At 45.7% G+C, this 26624-nt stretch overlaps 1 protein-coding gene across 1 annotated transcript in view; it reads right to left on the reverse strand.

The window, feature by feature from the left end:
- The window catches only part of LOC134035327 (sodium channel protein type 5 subunit alpha-like), a 214378-nt gene that overhangs the window by 29512 nt on the left and 158242 nt on the right, over positions 1-26624 (reverse strand). The window contains exon 20 of the mRNA XM_062480326.1: positions 13859-13982. Coding sequence (XP_062336310.1) covers positions 13859-13982 — 124 coding nt within the window. The remainder of the gene's footprint in view (positions 1-13858; positions 13983-26624) is intronic.

Genomic DNA, 26624 nt, shown 5'->3' on the forward strand with positions numbered 1-26624 from the left:
GTTTTGCACATTCAAAGTGGAATTGAGGCCTGCGCTGATCTAATCATCCTCTCCCAAGATCCTGCATGACGTGAGCCAGCTGGGGGGTTAAAAGTCAATTTTGTTCCTTTCTGAAGTAGAACATCATTAATCAGCTATCTTGCTGAAAAATAGATCTGGACAAACATGCATCTTGAATTGAATATTTACATGACAACACAGGTTATTTATTTGAATGAAACACAGTCAGGAACATGAAATAATGCCCCATTGCCAATAAACTAAATCATCACACATCCTATCGATGCTAGATACAGGCAGGATACATTAGCATTGCTAATAACTGTTAGCGACAACATCATACTACAGCTTGCGGTTGTGATGAACATAAGGTCGGAACAGCACCTCTTTTCAGCAACAGCTTCATAGCAAATCCTGCTTTACATTGTCCCAGGTTTTCAAAACTGTCCTCGGTGAAATGGTTCGAGCAAATGTGTAATTGAGGGTCGAACTGCACAGGGATCTTCTCATAGACAAACATCACACCCCATTGAGTGTTTGGTTCCTTAGGAAGACTGAAAAGTGTCAGCATTTCCTGTACAGCCTGGAACACTGCAATTACCACCGTCGTCCATTTTCGAATATGCTAGAAAAACGTTCTTCTTTGTAATTATGTGGAAGTACACAGAGCAGCGCGCAGCAAGTTTTGGGGCATGACCAAGGTACAGACCAGAGCCAAAAAAGGTGGAGCCACCGAACTGGCGTCAGTTCGGTGGCTTTTTCAAAACCTACCGTTTTACAGCTACATTTTTTAATTGTGAGATTTGCATAGGAATGAGGTGTCAATGGACTTTGAGGTTCACTGTATGTCCATTTTACCCACTGAACTGTCGTTATTCAACTGTGACAAGGTAAATTCAGTTCTGCAATCAATGACCCCTTTAATAAACGCTGCAGCGTTTATTAAAGCGTTTATTAAATCCACTCTGCAAATATTGCAGAGTGGATTGAGGATGTAACTGCCAAATTCGACATTCCACCAGAGAAAATCAATGTTGTTGTTCATGACAACGGTGCTTATGTTGTAACAGCAGCAAAGATTTTGCAAGAAAGGCATGGATGGGCATCAGTGCGATGTGCAGGGCACACCCTCAACTTGGTTGTTCAAAGCTCTCTAAAGATCCACCAAGCTATCTCCAAGGGTGTGGCTGCTGTGTGATGCCTTGTTGAACATTTAAAAAAGAGTGAACTGGCATGCACCAAGTTGAAGGAGAAGCAGAAGCAAATGGGCACCAAGACAAACATGCTGGTGCAAGATATATGTACACGCTGGAACAGCACCCATCAGATGTTGTCCAGGCTGCTAGAACAAAGATGGCCGGTGACTGCTACATTCTCTGACCCAGCAGTGACTAGAGAGGGAAACACTACCTTGATCTCAAGCCTGAACAGTGGATCCTGATTGAGGAGCTGAGCCAGCTCCTTGAGCCCTTTGAAGCAGCTACAGTGTTTCTGAGCAGACAGCAATATGTTACACTCCCTGAACAGTACAAACCATGGCACTTGCTGTTGCTGCCAAAAAGCAAGCGAGGCAGCCCACTCTCCATAAATCAACTCAGAGTTCAGGGTTAGGTTCACAGTTTGTTGAACCCGCTTTCTAAAATATCCCCCAGTACTTCAGTCCTTGTATTTACGTTTATTCTTACTCTTAGTTGCCTATACTTGGTGTAGTGCTTTTTGTTTGGTTTCATTCATCACCCAGGGGATAGGTAAGCTGCCCATGGGTATACATTGCCATCACATAGCGACTTATCTCTGCTAACACACTAGGTTAGGAAAGTGTAACTATAAAAATGTGTAAATATGTAATTAAATAAATAAATACACAAATACATTCAATATTTGTCTTGTTTAATTTGTGATAAATATATTTACTGTGTCAATTAAGCCTTAAATGATATAATTATTTATTCAATAATTTTATTATATGACTATAGAGCAGTGACGTGCGGTCAGGGGAGGCAAGGGAGGCAGTGCCTCCCCTGTGTCATCATGAAATGTAAAAAACTAATAACAATGAAACATTTAAAAAAAAATTGGCAGCGACTAGCCGAGCCTCCTCTCAGATAGCGCAATCCCTCACAAACTGGGCTGAGCTGGGCCCTGTTCGTCGTAAGGGTTGAAGCTAAATTAATCAATTGTCCCTTTAGCCCGTTAACATTAGCGAGATGATTGAGAACAGCAAATATAGGTTTGTCAACGGCTAATCCGCATCCAAATCATGTGGTTAATTTCAATCAGGATAAACTTATCAAGGAAATTGCAAGTGCACGTCCTACTTCAAAAGGCAGGAAAGGTCGATCACCAAAACCGTGATTTTCTAACGGTATGATGGCGGAAAAGACGAAAGAGAGAGCGGTGATATTCTCGCCATCCGAGCAAACTATTATAATGAGTCTCTACGAAGACAATAAGCATATTATCATGGCTAAGTCAAAGACCGCCACCGCTGCCAGAGCAAGACAAGCAGCTTGGCAAAAAAATTGACGATAAGCTAAATGCGTAACTTTTGGGAAAATGTATAGGCTCATCTTAAGTGCCTCATTACCCCAATCAATCAGATCACATTTCTTTAAATGTGCCTGCTGGCAGTAGGCTTAATGGAAATTAATAATCGAATGAGATCTTGCTAGCGAAAATAATGATCTCAACTCTTTCAGAATAAGTAGATAAAAACAAGGCCAAAGAGTAGGCTCTTTATCTAATTGATACGAATTCATAGACACTTACGAGGATATATGTACTGAAAGCGCTTATATCATGTACTATATATGTGTATGCATGTAGGCCTATGTGAAAATCCCTCTTTGATTTCATTGACTGGGACATGGCAGGGAATATGATGAATTGATTCATCAGCTGGTTAAGCGCCAAGTACACTTTTCTTACAGCAACGCATGCTGCGGCTTTGCCAATGTTTTCTGCATCGCCTATAGGCCTACTGTATAAAAATGTACCTGACGCAAAAAAACTCAAGGCTATGCAGAGAGTCTGAAGCACAGTTAAAGTTTCAAGTAGCTTTATTGTCAATTTCTTCACATGTCAAGACATAAAAAGGAATCGATATGACGTTTCCCACTCTCCCACAGTGAAATATAAAAAGCACAGGCACAACAGATAAGACAAGACATTTCCTAAAACATAGCGTTACATATTCACATACAGCAGCATAAGCTCATAATAAAGCATAAAGCTTGCTGCGGCGTGTGATACTAGTATTTGCAACGTACGGCCCGAGAAAGTCTTGCAAATAAATGAGTCCTTGTCGGCTGAATCGATATCGCTCAAACAAGAACTCATCCGTGTGAAATAAAGGATCTTGGGGATCGCGAAGAACTCTATTGGTATGGAAATGTAATCGAACTAGAAGATAGCTCCTTGGTCAACTGGGTCTCTCAAAAAGGGAGCTGCCATGTTATTTTCCGGGGGTGTTAAAGAATATATCGTGCTTAGTAAAGTTATGCATTGTGCTTATTAAAGTTCTGTCTTATGAACTTAAAAGTGTGCTCAGGCTTAAATATTGGGTCTCACACTGGGTGTGGGAAGCAGGCTGTTCTTTGTGTCTCTATCTCTTCATTTTCAGAAACAACCTTGAAACCGGGTGGAGATGGCACCCGAGCAGGTGGGACGCGTAGGCAAGAACAACTCCCTGATGCACGAGAGAACAAGCTCAACCCTCTTTTCATCTTTCTGTTTTAATTGCACTGTATAAATATATGCTGGGGAGGGACAGATAGCCAGTTGGACTTCGTGAACCAGCCCAAACTCTGTTGCGGGTATGGAAACGTAGACAACCCCAGAGCTCTGTACTTGTTGATTTCCAACTGCTGCATTAAAGCTGATATTATCGGACCTCTGCGACTCCAGACCACTCTTTCTAGAACACAGACTTGTGTCATTGAATACCATCATTACATATTGGAATAGACACACAATATTTCAGTCCTTCAGTGTGGCAAGCTTATCCAGCTACACTTACGTTAGCCTGCTCTGGAGCAGGTTAGTGCTAATTGATATGTTACTATGGTGATTTATCGAAAGTTGCTTCCACGAACCAAAAAGAGGGGCGTTTTTTTTTTTATCTTAGCCTGAAAGTTAGCTTGCTAAACCGCTTAGCGAGCTACGACGAATACCCCCCAGCTAATTTTTTTGCTCAACTTGAGCACGTGCAATTGATCTCTCTGTATGTCACTAATGTAAAGTTTGTACACACTTTTATTATACGTTCTCACATTCCATAGTCTAGGCCATATATTTTACATATGTGTATAACATATTAGTCTTGCTAATCAGAAATAACGCCGCAGTGAAAAAGCAGGAGGGGAGGCAGCCAGTACTTCTGCCTCACTGAAGGGGTCGTGTGAGCACACAGGCTTGTTCTGCTATTATTCTTCTTCATTTATTACAGACAAATGGCATTGTCGGTAGTTGTTGCTAGCTAAAAAAGTGAAGTAGAAAAAGTGCCCCCTATCAGTCTGTTTATTTTTTATTTTTTGCCCTGACTGCAAAAAGTAAGATTATACCTACATATAAGCTAAAACATTTCTCAACTGGACTTTCAATCAAAACTGGAAGTGATAAATCATGGAAGACCGATAACGGAGCTAAAGGATTTGCTTCAAACGACGGGAAAGAAGTAAAAAAAAAAAAAAAAAAACAGATAAGAAAAAATTAAGTTATTTTAAAGAAAAAACAACATTTGTCTTTTTGTTATGGACTTTATATACTTCCATTTGTATTGAACGAGTATGAATTGTGATGGCAAATTAAGAACAGACTGGTTGGGCGAACTCCCATGCACCCTCCAGAACCCTGCCGAGGGTATAGAGCTCGTCCACAGTTCCACGTCCAGGACGAAAACCACATTGCTCCTCCTGAATCCAAGGTTCAGGGGTTCTGGAGGGTGCATGGGAGTTCGCCCAACCAGTCTACACATGTTTTGTGGATTTGGAAAAGGCGTTCGACCGTGTCCCTCGGGGGCTCATGTGGGGGGTGCTCCGGGAGTACGGGGTACCGGACTCCCTGATTGGGGCTGTTCGGTCCCTGTACGACCGGTGCCAGAGTTTGGTCCGCATTGCCGGTAGTAAGTCGAACTTGTTCCCGGTGAGGGTTGGACTCCGCCAGGGCTGCCCTTTGTCACCGATTCTGTTCATAACCTATATGGACAGAATTTCTAGGCGCAGCCAGGGCGTTGAGGGGGTCCGGTTTGGGGACCTCAGGATCGGGTCGCTGCTTTTTGCGGATGATGTGGTCCTGTTGGCTTCATCGGGCCGTGACCTCCAGCTCTCACTGGAGCGGTTCGCAACCGAATGCGAAGCGGCTGGGATGGGAATCAGCACCTCCAAATCTGAGGCCATGGTTATCGACCGGAAAAAGGTGGAGTGCAATCTCCGGGTCGGGGAGGAGATCTTGTCCCAAGCGGAGGAGTTCAAGTATCTCGGGGTCTTGTTCACGAGTGAGGGAAGGATGGAGCGCGAGATCGACAGGCGGATCGGTGCGGCGTCCGCAGTGATGCGGGCTCTGCATCGGTCCGTTGTGGTGAAGAAGGAGCTGAGTCGAAAGGCGAAGCTCTCTATTTACCAGTCGATCTACGTTCCTACCCTCACCTATGGTCACGAACTGTGGGTAGTGACCGAAAGAACGAGATCGCGAATACAAGCGGCCGAAATGAGTTTTCTCCGCAGGGTGTCCGGGCTCTCCCTTAGAGATAGGGTGAGAAGCTCGGTCATCCGGGAGGGGCTCAGAGTAGAACCGCTGCTCCTCCGCGTCGAGAGGGGCCAGTTGAGGTGGCTCGGGCATCTGATAAGGATGCCTCCTGGACGCCTCCCTGGTGAGGTGTTCTGGGCACGTCCCACTGGGAAGAGGCCCACGGGGAAGACCCAGGACACGCTGGAGGGACTATGTCTCTCGGCTGGCCTGGGAACGCCTCGGGGTCCCCCAGGAAGAGCTGGTGGAAGTGGCCGGGGAGAGGAAAGTCTGGGCCTCCCTGCTTAGGTTGCTGCCCCCGCGAGCCGACCCCCGGACAAGCGGAAGATGATGGATGGATGGATGGAAATTAAGAACACGGAGGGTACAGAGCAAATGCGCTCTCTTTGAGGCGCTATAAATTTTAGCTTTTCTTTGGCCAAATATGTAGCTACCTTACCTATGCGTGTGTAAAGAATGCTGATATGGGATATGAAACATAACCATTAGTCAATATGCAAGCGGCCAGTTGAATGATGAATTGATGCTGCTCTGTTGAATTCATAGCCTATATTTGTAAATCTGACTTTGAAAGAGTCAGTGCCTCCCCAGCCACGAACCTCAATGCACGTCACTGCTATAGAGGGTACAATTTCTGGGGAAATTGTGGAGTGTCGGATATCAACACCCTGTATTTTTATATGCGCTTCGACTGATTAGCTCCTGCGATTAGTTAGCGAGCTCTACAATTTACCGGGGCTAGGTCTGAATCTAGGAGCAAAACCAAGCACAGCTGCCAGCTGTAGGTATATGCAGGTAGAAACTCTAGTGCTAAATAATAGTGATGGGAAGTTCGGATCATTTTACTGATTTGGTTCTTTGAATCTCGTTCAGTAAAATGAACGAATCTTTTTTCGAGTCATTCGTTCATTTCAACGGGGGGGGCATTAAATAATGTATCATGACAGTTTGTATGATTTGGTCATTTATTATCACACTAACATTTAATTATCACGGCAAACAATTACACTGCACTAAACTGTAAGTGTAAATGTAAAGTGAAAATAACAAAACCAGTCAGTATGATGATGACTTGAGCGAATATCATTCACGTCTAAAACAGCGGCCACGCGAAAGGGAATGAGGAAACTGTTTCCTCTACTAAAAAATACAATGCGGGTCACGTGAAAAAAGGATCCAAAGACTCGTAGAAAGACCGAGTCGGGAAATGAACGAATCGTTCGTTTCCTCTAGCTACCAGTACAGAGCCTTTGCAGGTCACGTGAAAAATGATCCAAAGACTCGTAGAAAGACAGAGTCGGGAAATGAACGAATCGTTCGTTTCCTCTAGCTACTACTACAGAGCCTATGCAGGTCACGTGAAAAATGATCCAAAGACTCGTAGAAAGACCGAGTCGGGAAATGAACGAATCGTTCGTTTCCTCGAGCTACCACTACAGAGCCTATGCAGATCACGTGAAAAATGATCCAAAGACTCGTAGAAAGACCGAGTCGGGAAATGAACAAATCGTTCCCTCTAGTGTTTCCTCTAGCTACCACTACAGAGCCTATGCAGGTCACGTGAAAAATGATCCAAAGACTCGTAGAAAGACAGTCGGGAAATGAACGAATCATTTCTGTTTACTTGGACAAGCCTATGCAACAGTCCCGATGCGTGGCCACGAGAAAATGAACGAATCACTCTTTGAGAGGACTCGTTACTCCCGAATCCTTGTAAGGATTCGTTCAAAATGAACAAATCGTTCACGAACGACACATCACTACTAAATAACTATTTCGCTGGTCGGCTCCATGACGCCGGGAAAGTAGGGCTCGTGAGACTGCTCACCAAAAGAACACAGAGGAACCCACTTGTCTAGCAGATTAAGACATGTTAGTAGGTACCTAGCGAAAAGTAACCTCAACTTTCCTAGACTTTTAGCTATGGTACTAATGCTGAGGGCTCGCTGATATCGCTGTCTGTGTTACTAGAATGGCGTATCTATGCGTGTCTGCGTCGTTGCTAACGTATGCTGACATTGTGACATTAGGCTAGCACCGAGGTCCCTTGTTGCACACAAGGCACTTTTTGCCACAAAAACGTAATTCAAGCCTAAACCGTGCTACGGAACATAAATCCCAATAGAAGCAACGCAATGGGGACTAAGACAAGCCAAATATTGACGGATCCTTAGGGGTGGGAAAATAAGAATAAATAAATATAGCTGCAAGCCGCGATGCGCGTTCCTCCGCAAAATGGCAAAATATTATAAACATCTACACTGTAGAAGATCGAGAGTTGGACAACAAGAGAGCAAAACTACTTCATATTTGGCCAACAACAATAGGTTGAATGGGGATTTGAACTCATGAGCATAAGGTTACTAGTCAGTCCCAAGCGGAGGAGTTCAAGTATCTCGGGGTCTTGTTCACGAGTGAGGGAAGGATGGAGCGCGAGATCGACAGGCGGATCGGTGCGGCGTCCGCAGTGATGCGGGCTCTGCATCGGTCCGTTGTGGTGAAGAAGGAGCTGAGTCGAAAGGCGAAGCTCTCTATTTACCAGTCGATCTACGTTCCTACCCTCACCTATGGTCACGAACTGTGGGTAGTGACCGAAAGAACGAGATCGCGAATACAAGCGGCCGAAATGAGTTTTCTCCGCAGGGTGTCCGGGCTCTCCCTTAGAGATAGGGTGAGAAGCTCGGTCATCCGGGAGGGGCTCAGAGTAGAACCGCTGCTCCTCCGCGTCGAGAGGGGCCAGTTGAGGTGGCTCGGGCATCTGATAAGGATGCCTCCTGGACGCCTCCCTGGTGAGGTGTTCTGGGCACGTCCCACTGGGAAGAGGCCCACGGGGAAGACCCAGGACACGCTGGAGGGACTATGTCTCTCGGCTGGCCTGGGAACGCCTCGGGGTCCCCCAGGAAGAGCTGGTGGAAGTGGCCGGGGAGAGGAAAGTCTGGGCCTCCCTGCTTAGGTTGCTGCCCCCGCGAGCCGACCCCCGGACAAGCGGAAGATGATGGATGGATGGATGGAAATTAAGAACACGGAGGGTACAGAGCAAATGCGCTCTCTTTGAGGCGCTATAAATTTTAGCTTTTCTTTGGCCAAATATGTAGCTACCTTACCTATGCGTGTGTAAAGAATGCTGATATGGGATATGAAACATAACCATTAGTCAATATGCAAGCGGCCAGTTGAATGATGAATTGATGCTGCTCTGTTGAATTCATAGCCTATATTTGTAAATCTGACTTTGAAAGAGTCAGTGCCTCCCCAGCCACGAACCTCAATGCACGTCACTGCTATAGAGGGTACAATTTCTGGGGAAATTGTGGAGTGTCGGATATCAACACCCTGTATTTTTATATGCGCTTCGACTGATTAGCTCCTGCGATTAGTTAGCGAGCTCTACAATTTACCGGGGCTAGGTCTGAATCTAGGAGCAAAACCAAGCACAGCTGCCAGCTGTAGGTATATGCAGGTAGAAACTCTAGTGCTAAATAATAGCGATGGGAAGTTCGGATCATTTTACTGATTTGGTTCTTTGAATCTCGTTCAGTAAAATGAACGAATCTTTTTTCGAGTCATTCGTTCATTTTCAGGCATTTTGGAGTAATGGGGCGCTGGGGAAATCACGTAGACTTTGGGCGTGGCTTATAGCGCCACCTATGGATGTACATGGGCCACTAGCCGTCTGGGAGTAGTGAGTGACCTGTTGTATCATTGGGCCAAATTAGAAAAAATCTGGTCGAGGACTTTTTGAGCTATTGAGCCATTTAGCAGAGAAGAGGAAAAATAATAATAAGAATACTAACAAAAACAATAGGTTCTTGAGACTTTTTTCTTCCCCATGAGCACCAACTTTCAGACATCTTGGCCTGACAGGGTCAAAATGCCACCCTTTTGAAAGTGACAACTTTGAAGCGTGTTCTGTAAGGCCACCTGTGCTCTGGTCAGGCCCATCATGCAGAGATCCATTCTTTAAAAGCTTTGACTACAACAATAACTTATAACCTACATGTACTACTACTGCATGCTCTGCCCACACACTTTCCCCATCCATGCCTTTTCCCTCTTTCCCAGCGCAGGTTACGCAAAGGAATAAATGCGGCGGCCGCATGAGGTTTAGAAGTAGCCCAAAAAACATACCACACGCGGCAACACTGTTTTCAAAGTTCCCCGGGACTGGTTAGAAAACCATGGATATTGGAACTCTGCCTGAATTGACCTCTCTCTAGAATCTCAGTCAAACACAACTGACAAGAGTCATGTGGGCAACTGGACCAAGGTAGAGCTAATGTCCAGCTGTTTGCAAGTGTACCTTGTGATGGTACAGCAGCCTGACAATACTTTGACATAGTCAGTAGGGGTGGGCGGATCGATCTAAAGTATCGATAGTATCGATACCAACGTTGGTATCAGTATTGATCGATACTAGCGTGATTAGATCGATACTTAAGTTTCAATTTCTCTTCTCTACATTCAGTACACAACTCCCTTTACATTATAGTGGTTGTGCAAACACCGCTCCTCTCACTTCGCTCAAGCTCATTTTGCCCCTCCACTGCTATGCTGTGAGTTGTTGCCGGCGTGCACGTGCAGTAACATGACCCAGCAGCACACTATACTAACAGTATTTTTGACAAAACTCTCAGTCCTGTGTCTTTTGAGATTCTGTTTCCGCCTGTTTGAAATTGTTTGCAACACATCTTAAATTAGCTTGACTTTTAGCCTGACACGGACCAGGGCCGTGTTTCCCAAAAGCGTCGTAAGCCTAAGTTGATCGTAGAATCCATCGTACGACGAATCTTAGTTTTACGGGCCGTTCCCAAACACACCGTAGCTAAAGTGTCTCTTGAAAATTCGTAGCTCTTGAAAGCGCATAGATTAGCCTACTCCTTACGAGCATGTTTGGGAAACGCACGTAAGAAATATCGATGGTTTCGTTATTGTGCTCGATCGTTGCTACGATCCATCGTTATCGGGAAACGCAGCCCAGGCTAGTTCAGAGGTATAAGTTTCCTTGGTTACTTAGCTAGAATTATAATAAGCCACCTTAAAGGGGTCATTGACTGGGTTTTTGGGGTATTTCACACTGTTCCTTAAGGTCTCCGAATAGGGTATGTAACATTGGTTGGGCTGAAAATGGCCCGGAGGCTGTTCTATGCCCCCTGATGCATCCTGTGAAATAGCCCTAAAATGAAAAGCTAGCTTTTCTCCTTTTATGGTATGCTCATGAATATATAGATGAGATGGCCGCTGATTGGTTGGTTTACAACGAGTGAAGCTGGGGAGCAAGGTGCACACAAGGCACTTTTTGCCACAAAAACGTAATTCAAGCCTAAACCGTGCAAAGGAACGTAAATCCCAATAGAGGTAATGCAATCAGGACCAAGACGAATCTTTTGACACCAGCGTCGTCTGTGTAGTCCAAATATTGACGTATCCTTAGGGGTGGAAAAATAATAATAATATGTGAGAGAGCAAAGGTTGTGCTCGCCGAGTGCAAGAACACCCAATTAGATATAATATAATATATATAATTGATTCAAGCTTTAATTTTATATTTATTTATGTATTGATAAATGTTGTTTTGGCCTTTAAAACCTCCATACTTTACAAGCCTATTTTGCTGACAAATGATGAGTGCTTAGTTATCCTTAACATTTTGTTTATATTGAGTTACTTATTCAACACTTTACAATTATAATAATTTTTTTCACATACAATTTTTGTTTGTTGACCTTTTTAGCAGCCTGTGTCACCAAATAGGTGAACAATTTGATTAAAGAAATAATGACTCCAACCTAATGCTACTGATAAGAAACATGTGCTGGATTTAGACCCGGCCCAGGTGTGTTCAGAGGAAGAGATTCCAGTCCGACGGACTTCCTATCTCCTCCCTGCAAGCCATAACCTCTCTGTCACCCACCGTTGAAACTCTCCCCTTTCAGAACAGAGACCTCACAGATGTCCAACCATGCTCAAACCTCTGCTCTGCCATCTGTCAAGCTGTCTCAGTTACTGCCATCGGAGCCACTGAAACACTTCCTGTAATCAATTTACGGGCTGTTAACTCAATCCAGGCCTGCCAGCCAGCGAGCCACAACATGGTCAGACTCTGGGTTGGTCTCTCTGTGTGTCTGTATATGTGTGGATGTTTTTTTACGCTATGTCAGTGTTGCGTAAGATTTCCAACTCCTGGACAGATGTTTGTCATCCTTTGCTCTCTTTCCCCAAAACAAGCAGGACGCCCCCAGTCATCCCCAGCCTTGCCTCATCCTGACAGAACAAACTCACACTAATTACGGTCTGGGTGGTGTGGCTGGGTCTGCTAGCATCATCTCTCCTGTCAGTATAAATGCACATCCTGGATTTAGGCTCACTGGAGTTTATACTGTGTTAAACATCTATTAAAGTGATGTGGTGTGGTTATCGTGTGTTGAGTGCTCAGTAGCATTCCACCTTTTTGCGACAGGCATTATTACCCAACAGACGAATGACTATTGATCTGGGTGCTATACCAAATATCTGTTTTAAAGGACTTCATCAGGAAGGGTGTGTGTGTGTTTTTAGACTGTGGAGGGGCACATTAGGGGGGATGAGGGGCACAGCTAGCTACTACCAGGGAGACACACACATGCACCACCACCACTGTAATGCTCCCAGGCCCAATGAGCAAGTGTCTGTCTGGATACCAACCCAATTGGGAGCAGAGAATGGAGAGACCAGAAGCGACCAACGGGAAACGGAGACACTGGGAGACACCGGGGAAACTGGGTGTAACTGGAAGATACTAGGAAAAACTGGGAGAGAATAGGAGAGACTAGGTACGACTGGGAGACACCGGGAGCGACTAGGAGAAGCTGGGATAAACCAGCGGAGACCGCTCCTCTTATTGCTCAGACATACAATCAGTCTCTCAACACCAAACCCAGACCACCACACTAAAACCCTGCTAGTCTGACACTCGTTACAGGAAGTACTCCAGGCAGGCCAGGAAGTCCTCCAGGCTTGCTCTGATGGCCCTCCCTGATGTTTGGGGTTACCTCACATGGTCTGGACTATTAGTTTGACTGAAGTGCATTCTGGGAGTCAATCATCTTCCAATTGAAACACTGCCATTTGGCAGCCTGGCACGCCTTTCAAAATCTCTGCTGACAAACAGACATTCAATCTACTGCTCCATTACCCTTTCAAATGCCACCAGATTGTTTAATGTTTTATGATGGGGGGGGGGGGGGTGCAAGTAGCAGGGTAAATATTTAGACTAGGCCTTTCTATCCAGCCCACAGCATTATAAACTGGTTAAATACACACTCATCTGCACAATGTACCCACCCACTCAGCAGTAATGTGGGACTACCACAGAGTAATAATGTCTTCACCACGGGCCAAGAGAATCAACCAAGAGAAAGGTCATTATTTAGCCAGGAGAGAGAGTGCACCTCCCTCCACCAGACCTGGCTACATTGACGTCCTAATGCCTCTCCTACAGCAGCCTCATTGGCCAGCCCAGTGACATAGAAATATACAGTATCTATGCACATGTACAGATTTATAGCAAGACACAAATACATTAATTTATAACATGGCGCAAATAGCAAACACATTAATTTATCATAGTCAACGAGAAGTTTCCCCCTTTTTCCCCGGGAGATAAAACAACAACTTCAGCTCTTTTATTTCTCCATGTTTTGCATGGCTAAAAGCAGGGATGGATTTCTGCAGATGTTCTGGTGGAACACCTTTCTTTTTTCCAACGTTTCACAAAGGTGGGTCCATAAATCACATCCAGACAGCAGAGTGTTGGTTAGCAGTTGTTCATGTACCAGAGCAGGCTCAATAACAGGGCGGACCAAAGTCCCTAAACACGCAGGTGCATACGTATGGGTGACATGACTGGAAAGGAGCAGTGCTCGATTTGTTCCCACTCTGCCAAACACAAACCTTGTACCACAATGCATCAATTAATGGTTAATTAAATATGTATCCTGACTGGTTCTTGTTTGATACAGTGTGTGAGAGAGAGGAGTAGCTCAACCTGGCCCTGTTTGGTTTCCCTGGAAACTGGGAGGTCAGGCTGATCCTGTCAGCAATTAAACAATCGTCACTTCCTGTTTGTCAGACTCACTGTCAGGGAAGCAGTTATCAGGGTCCATGGCCTCTTCAGCGGTCTCTGAGTACTCATCCTCTTCCTCGCCAGGCTTCCTCAGATCCACAGTGCTGCCCTCCGATAGGCTGATGGCATCCTTCTGCTGAGGGAGACAACCAATCAGTGGTCATCATACTGGTGCACAAACCCTAACAACATCACAGATGTAAAAATGAAACGCTGGTGAGATTTCAGGCTATAATATCAACTGGCAAAAATCTAAGGCACTGCCTTCTGTGTTGCTCCCCTGTGGATGTTGGAGTATTCCCATTTAGGTGGCTACCATTGGGGAGGAAATATCTGGGTGATTACAGACTTTCAAAAGAATTAATAGAAATCCACTGATGAAATATGAAGACTAGCTTTACCAAGTGGAAAATGGGGAATTTGATCTCTGTGGGGGAAAATGAATACCGTTAAAATGATGGTGTCTTCAAAGATTAACTCTATGATGATTCCTTTACATTGTCATACGTCAGTGCTTAAGAAGTTTAAAAAGGTAGTTAGGTATTACCTGTGAAATGGGAAGAAACCCCAAATTAGTGTTATTAAGCTGTTTACCATTATAGGACAATGAATGGCATGCCCAACTGTGCAATTCTGCCTTTAAAATTGTCAAAACATGCAAACACTGGTCAGGAAGTGGTTCACATCTGGGTTGGATGGAGATAGAGAAGTCGCTCACGTCCCGTCTTAGATTTATAGATGCTCTGTTGCAAAAAACATCCCACTCCCCTCCAGAAGGAGATGTTGCCTGTCTCAATATAAACAAGGCTACTCATCTATATGGGAAAATCCTGTGATTAAGACAGGAAACAAAAGAGTATGTTGGAGGGTTTAGAGTGTTCTGCTCTTATCAGGGGCTAAAGGATCAATATAATGTAACTAGCAAAGGGGACTTTTGGGAGTACCTCCAATTATGGAATTGTATACATCCTCTACATGGGTTACAATTCATAGGTTAGACTCAAGCTTGGTCTAATTCAAAGCTGAGTGTTGGAAATGTAAGAACTGTAATGGGTATGACTGTCTGATGGTCTCCCCGTTTTGGACCAGCCAGGATCAAACTAAGGAATTGAAAAACTACAAGCATACCTTGTTACAAGGACAGGATCGAACTCACGATTGTTACAGCCTGCTAGCCAAACTTAAAGATTCTGTGTATACATTCACTGATGCAGGGTACCTTCCTCAGAAATATAAATGGTGACAATCATTAGACAGCAATATGTAATGTCATGTTTTCTGTCTATGTTTCTGTACTTTGGTACCTGCAGACTACCACGTGGAAAGTATGTTTTTTTGGTAATGTTGCAGTGTGTTTGAAAAAAAGAAAAGAAAAAGAAACCATGGAAGGATTAGAAGGGTCTTCTGTTAATTTAGGACGCATGCATGTACGCATGCACGCACTGTCAAACACACTCATGCAGGCACACACACACCACACCAAGCAAACACCAATCTTGTAATACACAGTGTGATGAGCTAGGCTGTACACTGTGTAGAGACAGCTGAGAAGGCTGGCTAGGACAGTATTGTGCTGAATGTATACAGGGAAGGATCAGCGATTGTCCAGTGTGTGTGTGTGTGTTTGTGTGTGTAATGGATATTTCCACAATGCCACAGTGGGGGTCTCAGCTGTGTACCATCAGCAGGTACAGCCACCTGAGTCAACACAACACTCATGAATAAATGCTGCTGATGCACCTGTCTGTCTCTCTGCCTGCATGCCTGGCTGTCTGTCTGCTTGTCTGTCTCTCTGAAGATAAGAGGAGAGGCGAGGAGGCTATTGAGACCAGTGTTGGGGTAGTTAGTCAAAAAAAAGTAATAGATTACACATTACTAGTTACTTAAAAAAAAGTAATGATTTACTTTACTAGATTACTCACTGCTGAAAGTAACTATTACACTACTAGTTACATTACTTTTGGATTACTCCGTGACATCACCTGAGATGCAATCTCTTTTATGCTTTTTAATACCACAAAGCTGACAAAAAAGTTGTGAACATCAACCTAAAAGTTGTCAAGCATAACAAGGCTACAGTACTGGCAGTAAGCACAATGTCTCAAAATAAAATAATGCTTAAAACTTAAAATGGCAACATTTCCTCTACTATGTATGCTGCTACAAGCCTGTTTATCTCTGCTTTGGTTACCTGCTGATGTTGAAAGTCAAGTCTTGGCTGCTTGGCTGGTGTCGGCAACAATGGCAACAGCAACCTTTTATCGGCGTCAGTGTCACTCAGGGTTCGGGGATCCTTAGCTATAGTCTTGAGTTAGCATGTTGTCGTTGAAGATGCTTTGACAGATTAGAGGTTGTGTTCGCGGCAGTGGAGAGGTGTTTTTGGCGTGGGCACAATGTACATTGTACAGTTACGTTTTTGTGCTTTCGCGCAACTAATACGAAGTAATGTGCGTACCTCCATCCCTCAAAAGACGTCCTAAGCGGCTCTGCCATTCTTGTTTCCCCTCCTGAACTCTGGGGCTAAGTCAACTGACGAGTGTTAAGAAAACACACGTAGCCTACTGTAAAGGGAAGTTTGATTTGTTGTTTTTTTCTCCTCCCAATATGCAGATCGCAGTAATGCAAGTAACGCAAGTAACGCAAGACATTTTTGTATTAGTAACTGTAATGCAATTACTGAAGTTACAGACAAATGTAATCTGATTACATTAACGCACCAACACTGATTGAGACACATTCCAACTTTGTATGAAAGATTATGTGGGATTGTTAGGTCCCCTGTGGTCCTGAGCCCAAGAGGTTTCAGTATTTGTAAACTGACAGCCACCTGAACAAAGCCACAAACCTACACACCACCCACACAGTGGGCACCAGTGTTGCAAGCTTCATTGAATAACTGCCGAATGTCTATGTTGTTCAGCTGTTGCCGTGGAGGTTCAGGTTGCCTGGAGCTTGTGGTTGCCATGGACGCGCTGTGGTGTCTTCCAGGAACCTTTCCTGGAACACCGGGCCTTCCCACCAGCCCCTGGAGAGACAGGCTCTACCATCTTCCAGGAACTGTCCCCACGGTCAATCATGACTCATCAGTGACAGGCAGGAAGTATTATTCATTGCACGTGAAACAGTTACAGACATGACGGTCTGGGAGAGCAGGGACCAGCGACCAGGGACCCAACCTCAGGTCTGGGAGAGCAGGGACCAGTGACCCAATCTCAGGTCTGAGAGAGCAGGGCCCAGGGGCCCAACCTCTGGTCTGGGAGAGCAGGGACCAGGGACCCAACCTCCGGTCACCAGGTCGACCCACAACAGGAGTCCACAGTGATGAAGGATGACCCTTTTACCATCTCTGATAGTCTGCCAGTGTGGCTGTGGTGTTCCAGTGATTTAAGGTTAAGGGTTCCTGATGAGTCATGTATATCACCTGGGTACCAGAGTGGGAAATATGCTTCCTCAGCAGGAGATCACTGCTCATGGCCTGGCTGGCCACCTGCACATCATCCATCAGCCCTAACAGGCTTACACACCAAAATAACAACACACGTCACCGCTGAACTGGATGTCGCTGTGAATAAGTGCATCTACTGAATGGCATTAATCACCTGCATCATTATGATTCCACAGAGCTTAGAGAGTGTGACCTAGAACGGAGGGGGTGGGGTGGGGGGGTTCTCTGGGGGTGTGTAGGGGGGTACAAGAGGAGAAATATCTGGTCTTCACAACACACACGCACACATGTTCAGCCTGTCCACCAATCCCCCAACCCACTTGCTGGTGTCTTGGTCCTTTACAAAAAATTCTACTATTCTAGTTTGCTAGTTTGTATCCTAAAGAATTGGATGTCAGTGCACGCTCTCTTTCTCTCACCAGTGCTGGGCAGTAAAGCGTTAGAAGTAATGCGTTACTGTAATCCAATTACTTTTTTGAAGTAACGAGTAAAGTAAGGGATTACAATTGCAAAAACAGTAATTAGATTATGTAACGGATCCCTGTATGTATGTGGCATTAAACTTACTGCTGGTTGAATTTACTCCTTTATTTTCTTCCTTTGCATAGAAAAACGTTCCGTAAACTAGTAAACCATTAAACTTTAGAAATGTATGCATGTGCATCCGTTCGTAACAAAATTTGTAATCGTACTGACAAATTCACATTAACACACACCAAATCTGCGATACCTTTTACCTTGTCAAAATAAAAGTCCTAATTATATGTAAGAGAGGTGGCCTAAAAAGGTGGCATAAAAAAAATCAATAAATTCTTCAAACAATACATTGTCATTTAGGCACACATAAATAGTGTTTTTACAAAATGGAAACATTAAAACACAGAATTTCCACTTACAAGAATAACCCTTCAAACGTATAGGCTATACCACACAGATAACCTTGTCACATTTCACAACTGCATAGTGCTTAAACAGCTTCTAGCAATACAACTCATTTCTGGACAGGGCGATCCAAAGCGGGCCTGCTGGTGCGCTCTCCTTTGTGGTTCAGTTCCTTCTCTCCAAACAAGATTTTGGCCCGTCTCACAAGTCCATCTTTGCCTTGGATGACTTCTGAGACTGTCCCAAGTCTCCATTTGCTTCGTGGTAAAGTGTCCTCAGTGTCCATTACTATATCACCGACCTGCAGGTTCCTTTTAGTGCTATGCCAGCATTGTCTTGTTGTGATGTTGTGGAGGTACTCTTTTTTCCATCTACTCCAAAATTGTTCTGTCAAGTACTGCACCTGACGCCACCTCTTTCGTCCATAAAGATCTTCTCTTTCAAATTTGCCAGGTGGAGGCAAGGCTGTGGCGGATTTCATTGTGATCAAGTGGTTAGGAGTAAGTGGTTCTAAACTGTTGGGGCTGTTCAGAGCATCAGATGTGAGTGGACGGCTGTTCACAATAGCCATGGACTCATAAAAGAAGGTGCGCAATGACGCATCATTTAGCCTACTAGGGGAGAGTAGTAGAGTAGCGTTGAGAACACTTCTCACAGTTCTTATTTGGCGTTCCCATACACCCCCTGCATGGCTGGCATGAGGTACATTCATTACAAAGTCACACTGCTTTTCTGTGAGAAATGTATTCAGTCTATTCATGTCCAACTCTTGCAATGCAGCATTCAATTCATTTTTTGCACCCATGAAGTTAGTGCCTTGGTCACATTTAATTTGTCGCACAGCACCTCTTAAAGCAATAAAGCATCTCAGTCCATTTATGAATGTGTCTGTGGACAAGTCCTCTAACATTTCGATATGAATGGCTCTACAGCAGAAACAGGTGAAGAGCAACCCATACCTTTTTTCTTGTTTTCTCCCTTGCTTTGTCCAAAATGGCCCAAAACAGTCCATCCCACAGTATGTAAACGGTGGAGTGGGTTCTGTTCGTTCAACAGGAAGGTCACTCATCCTTTGGCTTTCAACCGGCCTTCTCAGCTTTCGACATGTCACACAGTGACGGATGTAGGTTGCAACTGCTCTGCTCAGTCCACAGATCCAATAGCCATTGGACCTAATTTCATTGATGGTGAAGCCTTTGCCCTGATGTTTGACTCTTTCATGATGGTGGGCGATGATCAGATTTGTCACGTGATGTCCCTGAGGGATGACTGTTGGGTGCTGGAATGTGTTGGGGAAAGATGACCAGCTGAGCCTACCTCCCACCTTGAGCACACCCTCTGCATCCAGGAAAGCATCAAGGTGATACAACTTGTTGTGTATTGGTAGCTGATGTCCTTTATCTCTTCTCCATATGTTTGGCTTTGTATGTTCTTGATGATGAGTTGCTCTGCACTTTGTCTTTCACTAACTGTTGAGAGGTCATATGATTTGACCTTTCTAGCACGCCGTAAGAGACGCGCCACTGCTTTAATGGCCCGAGACCAGCATGAAAACATATTCAGTCTGTCCACAAGGTCAACTTGTTCTGAGGTCTTTATCTGGAATGTCTGGGCCTTCCTAACTTCTGGGTCACCGACAGGTAGCTCTGAAGGCACCTCTGTTGGCATTTCTATCTCCCTTTTCCACAGAAATCTAGGGCCAGTGAACCAATCAGAAGAAAGCAACTCATCTACTGTTTTCCCTCTTGAAGCATAGTCTGCTGGGTTTTCATCAGTTCGCACATAGAACCATTGCTTGGGGTCTGAGGCATGACGGATCTTCTGCACCCTATTTGCTACAAAGGTGTGAAAGCGGCGAGAGTCAATATTAATGTAGCCTAAGACAACCTTCGAATCTGTCCAAAAAAACTCTTCTACATTACAGTAGCCTAATTCTTCTTTGAGCATATTGCTCATTGCGACTTAGACAACTGCTGCTGTAAGTTCTAACCTGGGTATAGTTGTGACCTTAAGCGGCGAGACGCGCGCTTTTCCCATGAGAAGAACACAGTGAATGTCTCCTCTTTCATTCTTCAGTCTCAGGTATGTGCATTGGCCATAGCCCGTGGTGCTGGCATCTGAGAAGTGATGTAATTCTGTTTTGATCACCTTTCCAAAGCCAGCTGGCTGATAGCAGCGAGCTATGTGTATCCTTTCCATCTTAACAAGGTCCTCTTGCCATTTCTCCCACCGTTACTTCAATCGCTCTGGAATTGGGTCATCCCATCCTGTTCCTTGATGGCACATGTCCTGGAGAATTTTCTTTCCGTTGAGGAGGTATGGAGCTACGAAGCCCAGTGGGTCGTATATGGAGGCAACAGATGACAGGATGCCGCGCCGTGTTGCAGGCTGGTTATTTGGTGAGACTTTGAATGTTGTGCGTAACAGTCCAGGACTGTTACGCCCCCTCCAATGGCTCGGGAGAGGAGGAGCACGCAACTGCCCAAGGCCACACAGCGGTGAAGGAAGCAGGAGGGTAGCGCCAATAAAAGTGTTTGCCACAACCAAAAATGCCGTTCACACGGTTTTAATAAGTACACACACACACATAGACAAAACAAAAATGGGGGAGGGAGAAGAAACAGCAAAGGGGCAGGAGTAGGGCAGTGCCAGCGGTCTGTCAAATCAAAGAAATAATACAAAAGGTCCCTAAGCTTCCCTACCACTCTACTCCTTCCTGACACCAACTAAACTACAACTTACCTCACTGCTACAATACACAGGGTGACAGCCGCTAGCTTCTAACCTGGTGTATTTAACAGATAGTTACCTAAGGGTGAATGTAAACCCCAGGGTGTCTTACCTAGCCCTACTCCACAGACGTCTAGGTGGGACCAGAATACAAGTAACAAACAAAGCTTTTACGGTTCTCTCAATAATATTCACTATATAATACTCAATAGTCAATATAACTCAATATAGAAAGCTTGCACTTCTTGCTCGAACAAAGTTACCAACAAAGCCCTTACCAACAGGGCCTGACATTAAACTTTTTGCTCACCAGCCACTGTGGCTAGTGGTTTTCCAAAGTTACTAGCCACTCAGCAATTTCACTAGCCACAATTTTGTTGTTGGGAAATTAAGTTTTATTTGATTAAAGTTGACTACTGTTTGCTACAATTTACTTGAAGACTTAGATTTACAATCCTTTCAAATGTAAATGACCATTGTAAACACCCAAAATCAAGACAACATAAAATGTATGTGTCGCCAAATCTTCAGCTCTTATAAGTGTGTAAAGCTCCTTTTGTATGAAAATATGCAACCGACAAAGACAAAAAGAGTAGCTCATTGCATATAACGGGGTGTAAAGATGTATTGAAAATATATGAACTAAACAGAATTTCTTTTTGTCCAGTTAAATATTTATAAACAACACAATTATTTTAGTCTCTTTATTTTCGGTTTCACTTTCATCACCAGTTTTTCTCTTTTTTTGTCTGCCCTCCGGGTTTTCCTACACCTGTTATGTAGCCTACCGCCACATCCTTGCCTTGCACTGAGCAGTGTCCTCAAGTTTGATCAAAAGCCCCACGAGACGAGCTTTCGCGTGTGTTCGCGCGTCTATGTTGCTTAGCAACGAACGTACAGTGGCCGAGACTGTTTAACACAGGGGGAAACGATACGTGCGTCTCACGGTCAATGCGTGAGGCTTGAGAACCCTGCAATGAGTTTTGTTTTTGTTTATTTTGTTTTGAGAAGACTACAATAAAAAATCTTATAGCGAGAGATATGTAGAATTCCACCTGCCAAAGTGGCTAGTAAGAGTGACTGCTTTACCCGCCACAGCCGAATTCTACCCGCATTTGGCAGGTGGGCAGGTGCTAATGTCATGCCCTGCTTACCAACCTCCCCCCACATAACACAAACACAAACTGACACTTAAATACAGTGTGATGAGCTCCTCTGATTGGGTAACGAGGAGCATTGTTGGACACGCCCACGTCATCAGCCGGAAACGCACCACACCTGAGAGCTACCAGACAGAGAGAGAGAGAGAGACCGTAACACACCCACCCAAAAAGAGAAAACCTGGGGTCTCGGACCCGCAAAAAGAAGGATGGGTACATTAAGGGCACAACCATGATTACGTCAACACACATCACAATATACATACGTAATAACATATCATACACAACAGCAACAAAGTATTAGTTACTAATCGTTAGAACCACAGACACAAGTACACCTACAACAGACACAGACCACTGCGTGGGCTACCTAAGGAATCCACACACGGGATAGGGCGTCAGCGAGCACGTTATCAGCTCCCTTTTTGTGCTTGATAACCAAGTTGTACCCCTGGACGAATAGCGCCCAGCACATAAGGCGCTGGTTGCTGTTGTACATACGATTCAGGAAAATCAAAGGGTTGTGGTCGGTATACTGTATATCACAACTGGCAACACACTGGAACCAACATAAACCTCAAAGTACTCAAGCGCCAACAACAACGCAAGAGTTTCCTGCTCGATAGTTGAGTAGCGGGTCTGAGCACCCGTGAACTTCTTGAGAAGTAACACACAGGGTGGTCAACCCCCTTGTCGTCCTCCTGTAACAGGACAGCCCCTGCCCCCACAGCACTGGCATCAACCTCCATCTTAAAAGGCTTGCCAAAATCGGGACCGGCAAGAAGAGGGGAACTACACAATAGTACCTTCACAGTGTCAAAGGCAGCTTGGCACTCAGCGGTCCACTGAAACTGCCGGGCAGGGCTTAGTAGGCTGGTCAGTGGGGCAACCACAGATTAGAAGTTCCTGCAGAAGGAACGGTAGTAACCCGCCATACCCAGGAACCAACGCAGGTTTCGCCTTGTGGCGGGGGCAGGAAAAGCACTTATTGCAGAGACTTATTCGGCGACTGGACGTACCTGTCCACGCCCCACCTGCTTCCCTAGGTAGGTAACAGTAGCCTTTCCAAACTCGCATTTCGCCAAATTAAGCGTCAGTGAGGCAGCTGCCAAGCGGCTGAATACAGTGTACAGGTGGCTTTCCCAAGTGGATGAATGGATCATTAAGTCATCCAGGTAAGCGCAACAATCAGGAACGTCAGCCAGCACCAGGTTGACTAGGTGTTGGAAGGTAGCTGGAGCGTTACGCATACCGAAGGCCATCACTGTGTATTGCATGAAACTGTCAGGTGTCACGAAAGCAGATATCTCCGCAGCACGTGGAGACAGCAGGACCTGCCAGTAGCCCTTTAACAAGTCCAGCTTGGTAATGAAAGTAGCAGAACCGATGGTGTCAACGCAATCGTCGACATGTGGCAACGGAAAGAGTCAGGGACTGTGACAGTGTTTACCTTTCTGTAGTCCGTACAGAACCTATGAGTGCCGTCAGGTTTCGGTACCAGCAAACACGGTGAACTCCAAGGACTGGAACTGCGAGTGGCTAACCCGTTCTCCAGCAGGTAAGCAACCTCCCGCTTCATCATTGCCCTTTTTGCTGCATTTACTCGATAAGGATGCTGCTTTATTGGAATGGCATCGCCCACATCGACATTGTGCACTAGCACGGTAGTGCGGCTTGGGATATCACCACATATAGACGGGAAAGTGCCCACTAGCTTCACAATATCGGCTTGTTGCTCCCCACACAGATGCACTAACAGCGCCGGTAAGTTTGGCAGTAGTTCGGAGTTCTCCAAACGCGCACAGAGCTGAGAAGCGATACGAGGACTCAACCCGTCCTCGTCGTCCACAGGTGCATCGACAGTGCTTTGAGACAGCACCACTGCAGCCACCGTGGAGACCGCAGGTACAGCAATCACATCTGTGGTGTCATCTCTGGAGTGGTACAACTTCAGCATGTTTACGTGACAGACACGGCTCTGACGTTTACGATCAGGCGTCTTGATTACGTAATCTGTCTCACTCAACTTCTTCTCTACCTTGTACGGACCAACGGGCAAACGGGCAGAGAGGGATGAGCCTGGCACAGGCAGTAGGACCAAGACACGGTCACCAGGCTGTAAGAACCGATACACAGCCTTACGGTCAAACCGCGCCTTCATCCGCCCCTGCGTGGTAGACAACATCTCCGCAGCGAGAGCGCGCGCTGAATGCAGCCTCTCACGGACTACACTCACATACTCCAAGACATATTTTGGGGGACTTGATGTGTCTAGTACCTGTTCCTTTAGAACCTTTAGGGGCCCTCGAACTGTGTGTCCGAAGACTAACTCAGCAGGGCTGAAACCTGTTGACTCTTGTACGACCTCTCTAGCCGCAAACAAAACAAAAGGAACGCCCTCGTCCCAATCGTTCTTTGTGTCCATACAGTACTTTCTCAACATCGACTTCAGAGTCTGGTGCCAGCGTTCTAGGGCACCCTGGCTCTCAGTGGGGTAAGCGCTGGACACTCTGTGTGCTATAGAGGGTCTTAAGCACCTGGGCAAACAAGTTGGCAGTGAAGTTGGTACCCTGGTCTGTCTGGACTTCTTTCGGCAGACCAAACGTGGAAAATAACTTTATCAGGGCTGCGACCATTACCTTGGTGGTGATATTACGCAACGGTATAGCCTCAGGATACCTAGTAGCTGCACACATGACTGTTAGGAGTTACTGGTTTCTGGACCTTGTCTTAGGCAATGGAACAACACAGTCGACTAATACCTTCTCAAAAGGCTCACCCATCACGGGAATCGGGTGGAGTGTTTCCCATGAGCTGATATGTGTGGCATGTTTTGTAGTGACGGGCAACGTCAGCTCTCAACCCAGGCCAAAAGAAATGTTGAAAGACACGGTTGTGTGTTTTGGTAACACCTAAGTGCGCGGACCATGGAGTGTCGTGAGCCAAGGACAGGACCTGTGACCTGAACAGAGTCGGCACAACAACCTGGATGACTGTGCTCCATTCTGTGTCGGGTCCCTGGTGTGAAGACCATTTGCGTAACAGAACTCTGTTCTCCACGAAGTAAGCCAAGGGCTGCACATTAGCCTGTTCACGAGTCACAACAGCAGAGAAACAAGCCCTAAGTGTGGGGTCTAACTTTTGCGCGTTATTCAAGTTGTCACGCGTAGCTGACAACATGGACTCTCCAACCGTGGAAGACTGGCCCAGGCTATGTTGTGGTGTTTCCTTAGGTAGGATACGACAAAACAAGGAAACATCATCCGTACGAAAGACTGGGGCAAATATGGTGTCATTCAGCCCAACCACACCACCCAACCGCCGTGACTGCGCTCGCGTCACCACACACGCTGGAAACACAGAGCACGAACCATATGAGGTAGCAGGTACCTCAGGAACATCAAGGACTTCCAACACTGGCTTCACCAGGATTCCCGCAATGTCATTCCCCAAGACTAAGGTGATCCCTTTTACCGGGAGACTAGGCACAACAGTGACTCTAAAACGTCCACTAACTAAATCCGACCGGATATACACAAAGTGCAAAGGCACCGGAACATAGCCCATCTCTATTCCCTGCAATAAGACGTTGCCGCAACAATACAACCTGTCAGACCATGGCAACACATCTGACAGAATGACGGACTGGGAAGCTCCTGTGTCGCGCAGTATCTGAACGGGGACGTGACTCTCGGCATCGCCAGTCAATGACACTGATCCGGCAAACGTGAATGGCCCATAACCAGCGTCGGGTGACTGACGTGGTATGCACGACTGGCCCTTGTTGCAAGACGTAGTCTGGAGCAAAGCCATGGGTTTGGTAGACGGGGCGTTAGACGCGTTCTGTCTACTTCCTGCAGCTGCTTCCTGCAGTCTGCCATGATATGTCCCTTCCAGTGACAGTAATAACACTCGCATTCCTCACTGCGACGACCTGGAGGGAGTGGCAAAGAAGCACTCTTAGCCGGTGTGGGGCTAGTGCCAGAGGCAGCAACACCCTGAAACTCGGGACGGGGCGCGTTAAACATTGTCCTATGCGTTAGGGCGAACTCGTCAGCCGGCACTGCTGCTTGAGACAATGTTGCTACCTTCTGTTCGTTTAGGTACACTACCAACCGTTCTGGCCGTCTGTTTTTGAACTCCTCCAACAACACTAGCTCTCGGAGAGAAGCAAAGTCACTGCTCTTACTAACGGCACACCACCGGTCAAACAGCGTTTGTTTCTCCCTAGCGAACTCAACATATGTTTTTCCCAGGCTTTTCTTATGGTTCCGAAACCTTTGCCTATATGCTTCGGGGACCAACTCATAAGCGCGGAGTACTGCAGTCTTCACGCACTCGTACTGTAAGCTGTCCTGCAATGGCAAAGCCGACACGATCTCTTGTGCCTTTCCGCACAGCTTGCACTGCAGCAGCAACGGCCAAACCTCTCTGGGCCACTTCAAGGTGGTAGCGATGCATTCAAAGACGCCAAAATAGGAGTCTACCTCTGTCTCTCTGAATGGCGGAACTAGAGCAATATTCTTGCTCACATCGAATTGGGCAGGCCCACTCGGTGGAG

This window comes from Osmerus eperlanus, chromosome 15 (genome assembly GCF_963692335.1).
Source record: "Osmerus eperlanus chromosome 15, fOsmEpe2.1, whole genome shotgun sequence".
Classification (NCBI taxonomy): Eukaryota; Metazoa; Chordata; class Actinopteri; order Osmeriformes; family Osmeridae; genus Osmerus; species Osmerus eperlanus.